Raw genomic sequence first — 12,479 nt, 5'->3', positions numbered from 1 at the left:
TTAAAGCCAAGACATTCATTCTAAAAACCAAAATTAAAATTCTCCATACATCAAAACATGTATATGGTCAGCAGTTTCCATAAAGAACTTTTTACCTCATGAAACTTCTACTGCTGCCAAAAACAGTCTGTTTATAGTAACTGAGGTGATAGTAAATGAAAACAACAGAGTAAAATCAAGAACTAGTAAATTGTATTTACAGATATGAAACTAAGTTTACACTACCAAAAAGGAATAAAGAAAAATGTTTTATTTTAAAATTTTGAATGAGAAGCTACTCCTTTCAATTCCATCTACTTTTACTATACTGTACTATGAAAACCTACTCCAAGTCAAAAGTCATTCAATTAACAGCAAGGGTGAATATAATTCATTGTATATGGTATTAATCAGTTGTATTTGGCACCATCTGAGTGCATAATAAAATAGCACAGATTATGCAAAACTGTAGTAAAATATTTTCCTGTTCTGTGGAATTCATAGGCACAGAAATGAAGGGACCATTGTAACATGGCCTGCATCCCCAGCACAGATATCACACTTTAAAGCACGGAGTTTTCTGTCATGAGGCACTGTCTTGGGAATCTTCCACTCCAGCAAAACATCAACAGTAGAAAATTGCATGGTTTCTTAAATATTAATGAATGTTGTGCACCTTTGTTTTTCTGAACTCTGAGGTTACTACATTCTTCTTATAGAACTGTCATGCAGAACTTAAGTTTTACTGATTTCTTCAGATTTTCTCAGGAAGAGTAACTCACAAGCATAAATGGGGCAAGACTTCCTGCATACTACAAGGCAGCAAAGAACACAGAAATTAAAAGACCCACAGGCTCAAATACTGAAGAAAAATAAGACAGAGGATAAATAAGAATGGCTGAGAAAATGCATATTAATGCTTAGTATATACAAAGAGGAATGCACTTCTTGATAAAATTCTGCACTCCACATCCTGCTGAGTTCTGAAATAGAGCAGCTAGAGCCACATATATACACACTGTCATCTGTAGACAGAAAAAGCACTGTGCAAAGGACTGAACTTTATTCTATATACAGAAGAAAACTGACAAGTGACAGACCAACAAGATCTATAACCAAAATGCTGTTTTAACCAATCAGAAGAAAAGCCAGCTGTGGGGCAAAGAATTTTATAAGCATGGTTTTACCTGGGTTCTTATATGTTGAAGCAGGTCATTCACAATTAAGTTTAAAAGATTGTGTGTAATAATCCAAGAGCATGAAAATGAGAACATGGTTCCATTAGACACCAAAAGGAAAGTAGTTGCAGACACATTAAAACCAGCGCCCTAGTGGACATAGCTCCAATAGGTCATAGGGAGGTCAGTTTTGAAGGAAAAATCCAACTGAAATATAAACATGGCATTGTGGAAACAAGAAAAATCTCCCATAGCTCTGTCCAGCCAGCACTAATCTAGGCATCAGCTGTGGTGCATAATCTAAACAAAGGGATCAGTCAGTTAATACATCTGGAAGCTGTCATATTTTGGAGCCTCATAACAGTTATGTCTAAGTGCAACATTCACGTGGATGAAACAGCCTTTAAATTTATTGAGTGGTCAAGAACTGTTACATGCATATGCTACATCATATTATGACTTCCTGGGGAACTGCTGAAAATATTATGTAATGGCAAGTCCTGGACCACCTCGTGCCACAAAAAAAAACAAAAAAACAAAAACAAAAAAAAACAAACAAAAAAAATTAAAATCAGCAGATCCAGGGTGAGCAGCTCAGGTTTACCTTAATGCATTCTATGCTGAAAGCAAGCTTAAGCACCCCTGGCTTTTAGAATTCATTCTCTTCTGAACCTATTGGTTGCTGATGAATGAGGAAAGAAGGCATGTTCTCTACAAAAACAAGTAAATAAACATAAAGCCAGGCCACTTAGCAGATGGCAAGAGCTGACAGTGAGTAGGCCCCAAACCATTCACCACCACATCCACACTGCACCACTTCAGCAGCAGCCAGCCCTACAGCTCTTTTGCTTATGTACCCTTGCCCTGCTCCTGCTCAGCAACAGCAGCATGAGGAACAGCAATAAAGCAATGTTGCTTTCAACTATTCTATTTCACTCCAGGACTTCTGTGCCAAAATCCGCAAGCTCTTCAGAGCTACAGAAATTACTTCAAACCCTGTTTGCAAGTGGCAAAATCCCCAGACCACAAGATGACACTCAAAGCTCAGAAGAAGAGGACAATGGCATAGCCAAGGCACCACCCTGTTTAAACACACACTCCAACAGAGAAAGAAACAATCTGTAGTGAACATTCTGGCAGGGCATTGGCAATACTATTAAGTTTGGAAATAACAATGAAGATTAATTTTCTCCAGCCTTGAATAAATTAAACGCCTCTGAAGTCTGAAAGGCAGAAGGAACCACACAACAATGCACTTACAGCTTAGAGGGGTGTCAATTCTACAGGAGAATTTATTCTCTTTCCCTTCCCTGAAGAGGTTAACACATGGGCACACTGCTGGTCTGCTCTGACTTTGTACATGGATAAGGCCCAATCACACTAAAGTCATCCCAAGTTCTGCCACCACATTCAGCAAATTCGGGATTTCACCCTCTACATGTTAATGACCAAAGAACAGTCAGAGGCAACACCTTCATTAAAACTCCAGCAGATAAAAGAGGGATTTTATGTATTGAAGCTGCAGGGATTTTTTTATGTTCAAACTTTTCATCAAGGAGCACCAACTCCAGTCAATGATGTGGATGCTCCTCAAGATCAAACTTAACAGAGGTCTCCAGTGATTTCAAATTTAATAGCAAGGTCTTGAAAGATTACAATCAAATAAATATCCATATAAGTAAAATCTTTAAGCATCTTTTCCTAACAACTTTCAACACATAGAAACAGAGGGAGCTCAAATTCAAAACAGCATAACACCCACTGCCCTGATGTTCTTATCTACAAATATGATGTAAATATAAGAATTTGATGTCTTTTTCAAAACAGTAGCATGGACTGAAATACTTTTCTGCTTTATCAGTAAACATTAAAATAAGCATGTTGCTCAGATGACCATCCTTCAGCTATCATGTGGAAAAATGGACATGTAGTAAATAATCATACTGAAGTCAGACAAAACAGTGGCTTGGAAATTTTCCAGATAAACACCTTCCAATGAACTTCCAGTATGTGCTGAGGAATGCAACACAGTGTAAGAAAGAATTCAAGCATAAGTAAGCTCTTATATCACCTGATTCACAGGAAACGAATTAATTCAGTGACGTGATCAGAGACAATGTCTTCACTGCCAGAGAGCCTTCCAACACCCACTGTGACAGAAGAACAGAGTTACTTCTGTCATCTATAGCATGCCAATGCAGGAGCATGCATATCTAAAACACTCCTGCTGCTGTCCACAAATGCATGTGTTTGTGGGAGAAAGGAATTATACTTGACTGGGTCAAGACCTGCTAACTGTACTCAAACCAAACATGTTACTTCAGCCCACTCACATAAATCTGTCTCCTCGAAAAAACAAATTCACAAAGATCTGTTCTATTACTATTCTTTTTTGTTTCTCCAAAGAAAACTAGTGTAAAGTTAACTGGTGCCTTTAGGCAGAACTTACGAACAACTTTTCTCTCCACCTGCACTTAATCTTGTTGGGCTAAGAAAACTGAGAGTATATGGAAATAATACTGGTTTCCGCATCACTCACACACTTTCCTCATTTTCACTTCATTCTTAAGTTGCCTGGGTAGATTAATGTATTTTAAGAAGGGTCAGCCATAAGTACAATAGAGTAACCTGACTTTTTTCCCTTAAGAGAGAAAGGAAATAATACTACACCGCTCAAATCTTGACTTAGAGTATATCTGCTATACACACTCAGTCCTAAATCACTTACAATTAGAACACACTTTGTTCCACATACCTGACCTGAACTATGCAGCTTCTGAGGCATTCCCTGCAGGATGTCCTACCTATCCGCACCATCCACCCTCTTCCTTCAAACTTGCTTAAAGAAGGAGCTCTGCATGTTAGAGTTTGGTTCAAGCCCACAAAGCTTCACAAACCTTTGTGAAGAGGGCTACTTAAGCAGGGAATAGTTTGACTGAGCTTCAGCTAGTGCAAAAAGTGAAGAAAGCAAAAGAGGAAGGAAAGAATAGCAAGACCTTTGACTACTTAAGGAAGACGACTAATGAAAAAAAAATAAGGAGAAAAAAATCCCAAGACAATGGTGACATGAAATGAATTAGCACAAGACTAGACCATCTCTCCCATTATAAGCCGCTCCAATTAACATGATTTAAGGCATTGCGATAGCCAAATTTCAAGCTTCGTTTAACAGAACCTTCTCTGAAGCCACAAAACTACCTTCTTTCAGAAGTGGAGGTTGTGAATTTATACACGGGGCTGCTGTTGACACACCGGGTCTTAGACTGCCTATTAAGAGTGGTAGCAAATAAACATAACCAGTTATGAGCATGATTTCTTTTCCATACAGAGCACTCTCTAGCTATGAATGGATGATTCTAAAAGCACATCTGTGTCCAACAAAATTCAGTCACCGAGGAAATCAATGCAAAGCCTTTTTTTCCCCTCTCTGTGTGTACAGTGTATAATGATGCGAAACAGTCTCCACAACTCCAGGGTGCATGGACACCCACACAGAGCAGTTCAACTCAAGCTGAATAACAGAACTGCCATTAAAATGCCAGTCCAGAATCTGCCTGCCCGAGCAGACAACCTCCCCCAGCAGAAAGGTACCTATACAAGGATGACAGATCTGTTCATGTGCTGAGAAGATACATGTATCTGTCCCAGACAAAAATTACTGAGAGCAAGTCTACAAGACAGCCACTGTGGGACGCAGAGTAATAACTGCAGTATTCTGAACAGCAGCCAGAAGAGGACTATGTTTAAAATAAACCTCCCCCCAAAAAAAGCTATAACCCTTAGTGTCAAGAAACAAGCTGAGAGGAAAGCCACTTTGGTATCAGGATGCTAGGAGAAGGCCAAGAATGCCAGCATAAATTCTGAAGAAGGAAGACTACTACAGGGAATCTGAAAGAATGACATCTTGAAGATCTCTCTCAGAAAGCTTGCCTACCAGGTGAGCTTCTGAATTTTGTAAATATTTCAGCCATAACACCTGCAGTCTCAGACTACTAATCATTTAACTTGGAATGTGCATGGTCTTAAAACTCATTCAAAGTTCACTTCTCTGTTCATTAATTAGTTCTGTTATGGTTTTAAAGCAATCATTTACTTCCAGTAAACTTCAGTGCTGCATTATGTTCCATGGTATTCAGAGACACACCATATCAAATTTGTCTCTTTAAATAAATACTGCCAATATATTCAGCAGTAATAACTGTAAAAAGGTTCAGTAGCAAACCAAAACTGTTACTTGAAGTGTATTTCAAGTAACATATGAATCTACACAGCACATCCAAGACAGCCCAGGGATCAGGCCTAGCCAGAATGGGGTTGTGAAAGGCAGGTGCTGCTTGATCAACCTTATCTTCTCCAGCGACTTAGTGGATAAGGAAAAGGCTAAGTGTACTGTCTACTTAAACTTTAATAATGCCTTGAACATTGTTTCCTATAGCATTGTCCTCGAGATGCTGGCTGCTCATGGTTTGGACAGGTGCATTGTTTGCTGGGTTAAAAACTGGCTGGATGGCTCAGCCCAGAGAGAGTTACATCCAGTTGGTGGCCAGACACTGGAAGGGCTCACCACGGCTCAGTGAGGGGACGAGTCCTATTTACTATCTTTATCAATTATTTGGATGAGGGGTTCAAGTGCCCCCTCAGTCTATTCCCAGATAACACCAAGTTGGGTGGGAGTGTCGATCTGTAGGAGGACAGGAGAGCTCTGCAGAGGGATCTGTACAGTCTGGATCAATGGGTCAAGGCCAAAAGTATGAGGTTCATACAACAACATAAAGGACCAGGTCCTGCCCTTGGGTCACAACCATTTCATGAAGCACTACAGACTGGGGAAAGGGTGGCTGGAAAGCTACCCCAGGAAAAGGACCTGGGAGTGCTGAGCATGAGCCTACTGTGCCCAGGTGGCAAGAAGGCCAGTGACATCCTGGCCTGTATCAGCAACAGTGTGGCCAGCAGGAGCAGGACAGTGACTGCACCCCCTGTACTCAGCACTGGTGAGGCCACACCTTGAATCCTGTGCTCAGCTCTGGGCCCCTGGCTACAAGACATTGAGGTGCTGGAGCAAGCCCAGAGAAGGGCAGTGGAGCACGAGTCCTGTGAGGAGCAGCTGAGGGAGCTGGGGTAATTTAGCCTGGAGAAAAGCACCCCTGGGATGACCTCACCCCTCTCTACAGCTACCTGAATGGAGGGTGTAGGCAACTGAAAAAAAATTCTTCATAGAAAGGACTATTACGCACTGAACCAGGCCACCCCAAAATACCATACCTGGAAGTATTTAAAAGGTGTTTAGATGTGACATTTAAGGACATGGTTCAGTGCTGAACATAACAGTGCTGGGTTAGCAGTTGGATTTGATGACCTTATAAATTTTTTCCAACCTAAACAATTCTATGATTCTATATTTGGCCAGCACTGCCTAGTTCATCTGAACTTAGTAAACAAAAGGTAAAGTGAGACAGCTTTTAAATAAACAGGACAATTCAGCCACTGCTTCTGCTCTGAGAAACCTCAATCTAAAGAGTCCTTTACTGTATCAACCTCTATGGAGTGTACTTTAAAGCTATTAGGACCACTGGCATATAAGTTCAGAAGAACAAGTTAGGTGCTGCTTTGCACTTCTGCTTAAGAACAGCATTTTCTATGCTATCTCTTCCCATCTCTCTTCCATCTCAAACTCCCAATCTGCACTCCTGAGTGTAGTCAGCAACAAAAATATGCAACTGCTATCTGTTAGGTTTAATTGTGCAACACCCTGGTTCACAAGCAGAACATTTAGAGAGCATCTCTCAAGAAAGCACATTTTAGCAAGCTCTTTTCTGTGAATAGTCCTGTAGTGCAAGAATGGGGAAACTAGAAATTAACTTAAATTTAATCAATAATATTTTATTTCGCCTTAATCTCCTAGCCTTTGCTGGTTAGTTTTGAAATGCAAGGGTTTCTAAATGCAGAGTTTTAATTTATTTTTAATGAAAAATCTAAACTAAATAGATGTGAAATTACATAGATCGACTCTATCAAAAAACTAGCTGCATTATGAATTCATCTTGGCCACAAAAACCTCAGAGATCAATTTCTATTAGATTCCATACTAGAGACTCTCCCCCCACACCCCTTCCTCATAACAGTAATGACACGAGAAGAGGCCATTGCAGCAACTGAACCAAGCAATTATTTTGCAAAACCTACTTTTTGTCCTTGAGAACTGCATTTTTACTGACAAGTCAGTCACTGAGGCATCATCAGCAAGTAATTTCTTGGTATTACAAGGCTACAAAAAGCAGGTGGCATTAATTGAATAGGATCACCACTCCAAGCAAGTGAACACCCATAATATCAGGATAATAAATGTCAGTAGAGCATGTGGGATGGAGTCTCAATCACATATCAATTTATCCAACACAGAAAAGCAAAGAAAAGATACCTAAGAGCAAAAATCAACTAATGAATTCATCATAGTGAGTTCAGAAGAAAAATTAACAGTGAAGTAAAACAAGACTCACAGTCATTTGCATTAGCATTTAAGGGACTGTAGTGCCATTAACTGTAGTTAGCAACCAGAGCAAACTCTGACTGCACACCTCTGCCTACAGATGGGACCCAGCAGTGCATTGCTCTGTTTCTCAGCCAGGACTGTTGGCAGCTGATCTCATTATATTTTGAGCTCCTGGACTATACTACATGAACCAAAAGAGGTCATTATTTTCCACAACAGAAAAAACCCAACACTTACTAAATGACCCGTGAAACCCATCCTGACCCCACTGTCATCTGCGAGGATGGGCTCCGACCCTATTTGCTCTAATTCACCTCTCGGGCAGGACGGACCACCTTCAGAACAGTCACCGACTTTGTTTGCACTCAGCACTGGCTTTTCCACATATACACATACAGAGAGCTATTTAGTAATGATTATTTATGCAGCCCCCCATATTAGCTTTCATAAGCCAAATTCTGCTGCAAGCTACTTTGACATAAACCTAGAGTAGTAATTGCTGTAGTCAAGAAACTGTTTCCACGTAGACCCAGCAGCTCACGGGGGAAGGTAATCTTTAATAAACAGTATTTTCCCCTCAGGAAAAAAAAATATATATGTATATATATATATAAAAGAGAGAGAGAGAGAAGAAAAACCCACCAGGAATTACACCTAAAGCCCAAGCCCGCAGCAGCCTGGAGCCATGCCTCTCAGTGCGGGGTGCCCCGCCCGGCTGGCTGCCCCACTCCGCGCTCCGCCTCGGTTGCCTTGCATTCGTGGGTTTCTTTTTTCTTTTTTTGTTTTTTGGGGGGGGGGTTTGTTTGTTTGTTTTTTACGTTTTTTGTTTGTTTGTTTTGTGGGGTTTTTTTGTTTTGTTTTGTTTTGTTTTTCTTTTTTTTTTCCTCGTTCTCTCCCTCCTCTTTTCTATTTTCCTTTCTATTTTTTTCCAGCGCTGAGCCCGGCGCTCCCCACAGCTGAAAGCTGTCCAAGCGCAGGACCACACACAGGCTCCCGCCCCGCCGCGGCCGCGCGCATTCCCAAAATGGTGGCGGGGACGCCTCCCGGCAGCCCTGCTGCTTCCCACCGCCGGCGGGGACGCGGAAACCCGTCGACCGCAGCTCCTCCGCACAGCGAGGCGGGGCAGAGGCGAAAGCACGGGCGGCTGGAGACGGGCTGTCCCGGCGGCCCTCCGCCGAGTGCACGGCCTGGCGGCCGCGGCCCCCCGCGGGCGGAGAAGTGGTACGCGCCGCCCGGGGCCGCGCGCCCCAGCGCAGCGCCCGCCTCCCGCCCCGACAACCTCCCGCCTTCCCCGCCGGCGGCCGCTCCTCCCGGGCATGCCGAGCGGCCCCGGGCAGCGACGGCAGCAGAAAACAGGGGCACCCACACCCCCCGCCCCCGGACTTACCTTCCACCCACAGTTCCTCCACGTTGGTCTCGAGATTAGCTGCCCTTAATCCTACAGCGAAAGCCCCAAATATCAGGAGGCCGACAACCAAAAACTTCCCGCAGTTTTTCTGAATGTAACAGCCCAGTTTAAACAACAGTCTCTGAAACTTTGCTCGCAGCCACAGCGGCGCTTTCCGTCCCGTCGCCTTCCCCTGCAAAGCAAGAAGAGGTCAGTAGGTGGGGGCTGCGGCAGCCGCTACTAGTGGGGGGAGCCCCCCAGCCCTCCCACGAGCGGGACAGCTCCTGTCCCTCGGGGCGCAGTCCCCGGAGAAAGGATGGAGCTCCGTCAACAGCTCAAACAGGCGTCCTCCCAGCAGGGCCCTTGGCCCCGCGGCCCTGCCGAGCAGCCACCCTCGAGCATGCACACAGGGACAAGGTGTACCTGGTGGCAGCCATCCTTGCCCCAGACCAACACGCGGGTTTGGTGGTGACAACACTGTGTCGGTCCCCGGGCCCTCGCCTGTGCTGCCCACCACCATATACTTCTCTTGCCCGAGGCATCGCCACCAGCTCGGGATGCGAAGCATTCGAGCTGGCAAGACCCGTGGCTCCAGGGAAGAAGGAGCCACTTCCGATGAACCTCAACACCCACAAGAAAGAAAAGTCCCTTTTCCTGTTCTTGGAACCCCAGACTGCCTGGGGAGGAGAGGCGGGGGGATTGTGTGACATATAGTGGGTAGCAGTGGCCATTTCCCCCATTCCCAGCTCCTAGCAGGGGCTTGGTGCTGAGGCAAGACCCACGTGGTGAGCAGCGCTGTAAGATCTGCAGTAATTCATTTCCATAGAGTTTGGAGACGCTGTGTGATCTGAATTAGGAAGTAGAGCAGCCATCTGTAAGTTACGACAATATTTGTGAACGGAAGAGGGCAGCCACATGGTTTTTTTTTTTTTTTCCTTCCCCTTTCCCTCTTCTTACAAAGCCTAGAAATCCGCTCCCTGAAGTGAAACCATCCCTGCAGCAAGGCAGCTTTTGGAGACTGTTTACTTTGAACATTTTTTGGCCGGCGGAGATTGGCGGCCGGGGCCGTTCCCCCGCCCCGCCCGGGCCGGCACCTCCAGTCCTCCGCGGGGACCAGCGCGGCAGGGTTAAGGTGGCAATTTGTTTACGGCCCTCGCTGCTTCTCCGACTGCCGGGCAAGGGAGAAAACCGCTGCCTTCTTTGCTGAGGGACCCCGTCCTCCGAGGGCAGTCGCCGTCTCGGCGCTCGGCGAAAAACTTCACAAAAGCCCAACTTCTGCCAAGAAACCGGCCGGCCGGTTTCTTCCCTGTTCCGGCCGGGAGCGGGTGTTGCCGAGGTTGCAGGGCGCTACAAGGGGATGGGGAAGCAGAAAGGAAGCAGAGAGGGAGAGGGGGAGCGGGAGACCGGCCCTGGGGCTAGCCATCGGGAGGCCGGGACGGAGCCGAGGCTACTTCGGGAAGTTTAAGGAGGAGAAGTGCTCCGCAGCACAGGCACGCACCAGGGTAGGCACAGGCGAGCAGGGAGGGAAGGAGGGCACTCTCTCCCGCACTGAAGAGTCACAGACGTCCCTCTCTTTTTCCCAGCATTTTATTGGTGGCCGTTTCGTTTCCATCTCCTCCTTCCACCCCCGCGAGAAAACACACCACCTCCCTCCTCCTCCTCCCCCGCGGAAAAAGCAGCACTACCACTAGCGGGTATCTCTGGAAAAAAGAGTGAGAGATTGAATGCACCTTTGAAATCTGCTCCAAGGCGAAAGCCGCATCGCAGTAGCTTGGCCGCTGCAGATACTCCCGGTCGGGCGCCGCGGCGCGCCGATTCCCTCCAGTCCTTCGCCGCCTCCCGCCGCCGTTTCTCGCCGCCCGGCCGGGGTGGCCTCCGCCGCCCGCGGTGCTGCTGGTCTCCGGCTCCGACGCGTTACCGGCCGAGGCCATGTTGCCGCCGCCGGCGGGACGGGAGAGCTGCCGCTGGCGCTGCCGCGGAGGGGCCCGGGGCCCCGGGGGCGCGGCGGGGCCGCGGGGGGCTGGCGGCGCTGCGGGCCGCGGGCTGATGCTGTTGCTGCGGGGGCTGCTGCTGCCGCCACCGCCGCCGCCGGGGCTGCTGCTGGGGCTGATGCGGCGCGGCCGCCTCACGCGGGGCGCGGGGCGGCGGCTGCCGCCGCGGCCGCTCCGGCCGAGTCGCTCCCCGCGCCTCCCATTGCCACATCGCGCGCGGACCCCGAGCTGCAGGCGGCCGCTCCCCGCGCCCGGAGAGGGCGAGCGGACGGGCGGGCGCGACCCCCGGGATCCCCCGGCCGCCGCCGCGCTGTCCTCCGCTCCCGTTGAAATCGCCTACTCCGGCCGGCCGCCGCTGCCTCCGGGAAGCCGCTGTCCGCGGCGGCGCTCAGCGACGGCGGCGGGGCGGCGGCGCGGCGGGCCGCGGCTGCTCCTGCTGCTGCTGGGCTGCCTCGCCGCGCTGCACCATCCTGCTTCAGCGCCGGGGTGCTTCCCGCGGGCCGCGGGGCCGGCGGAGTTCCGCGGTTGGCCCCGCCGCGGCGGCGGGCGGGCGGCTGCCTGGCGCTCTCCCCCCGTGTGTGCGCGGCAGCACCGAGCTGCAGCCCCTCGGCTCCAGAGATGAGATGAAGAAGAAAAAAAGGACTCTCTCCATTTGGATAAAGAGGAGGAGGGGTGGGGGGGGGGGGGGGGGTGGGGGGAGTATGAGTGGAGAGAGAGCGAGAGAGGGAGGAAAAAAAAAAAAAAAAAAAAAAAAAGGGGGCTGAGAGCCCGCCCCCGGGGCTGTCAGATGGCTTGGGTTTCTGCGAGGTGATTGGCTCGGGGAGGGCAGAAATTACTCAGCAAACATGACTATTATTAGCTGCTTAGCAACAGCTCACCAAAGTAGAGAGACCACCCAGGCCGGCAACCCTTGTGTGTGCATCTCCAGCTTCAGGGGGAGCCTTAAAGAGATCCAGTCTTCTTTGCATGCAATACTTCCATTAAGGAATGCCTTCTCCCCCTTTCTTCTTCTTTTTCTTTTCAAAAGCCTTACCTCCCCCCCTCCTACCCCCCCCCCCCCTTCCGCCGACCCCCGCCCGGGATGCTTGCAAATACACGCGCAGAACTTTCTCGCCAGGGACATATAGAAATACATTTTTCCCTTTTAAAAAAAGAGAGGGAAACGAGGAAAAAGCAGCATTAAACGATTTCTAAAGGCCTTAAAAGAAAATCCTTTTAGAAGCACCTTGGCCTCGAGCTGCAACAAATACTGGGAGGTCCGAGCTGAATTCCCAGGCTTGCAGGAATAATGACAGGGTGGTGGATACTGCGGTAGAAAGTGCCAGATTTTTCTCCCTCTCTCTTTTTAACTAAAGAGGAGACTTAGTTCCTTGCAAGAAAACCACTCCGTCCAGTTAGAAAAACACAATGAAAATTTAACACTTAAGGGATTTAAAGCCGCGCGGTAGCTAGCT

General features: G+C 47.6%; 1 protein-coding gene across 1 annotated transcript in view; it reads right to left on the bottom strand.

Annotated features, from left to right (window-relative positions):
* PTCH1 (patched 1) overlaps positions 1-11,002 on the bottom strand; it is a 62,696-nt gene extending 51,694 nt beyond the window's left edge. The window contains exons 1-2 of the mRNA XM_062513062.1: positions 10,765-11,002; positions 9,035-9,227 (exon numbers count right to left, since the gene is read on the bottom strand). Of these exons, the coding sequence (XP_062369046.1) occupies positions 9,035-9,227; positions 10,765-10,965 (394 nt within the window). The 5' untranslated portion in view covers positions 10,966-11,002. The remainder of the gene's footprint in view (positions 1-9,034; positions 9,228-10,764) is intronic.
* Between the last annotated feature and the right edge of the window lie 1,477 nt (positions 11,003-12,479).

The sequence above is a fragment of the Cinclus cinclus genome, chromosome Z, assembly GCF_963662255.1.
Source record: "Cinclus cinclus chromosome Z, bCinCin1.1, whole genome shotgun sequence".
Lineage (NCBI taxonomy): Eukaryota > Metazoa > Chordata > Aves > Passeriformes > Cinclidae > Cinclus > Cinclus cinclus.
This window is presented reverse-complemented; position numbering and strand designations above follow the sequence as displayed.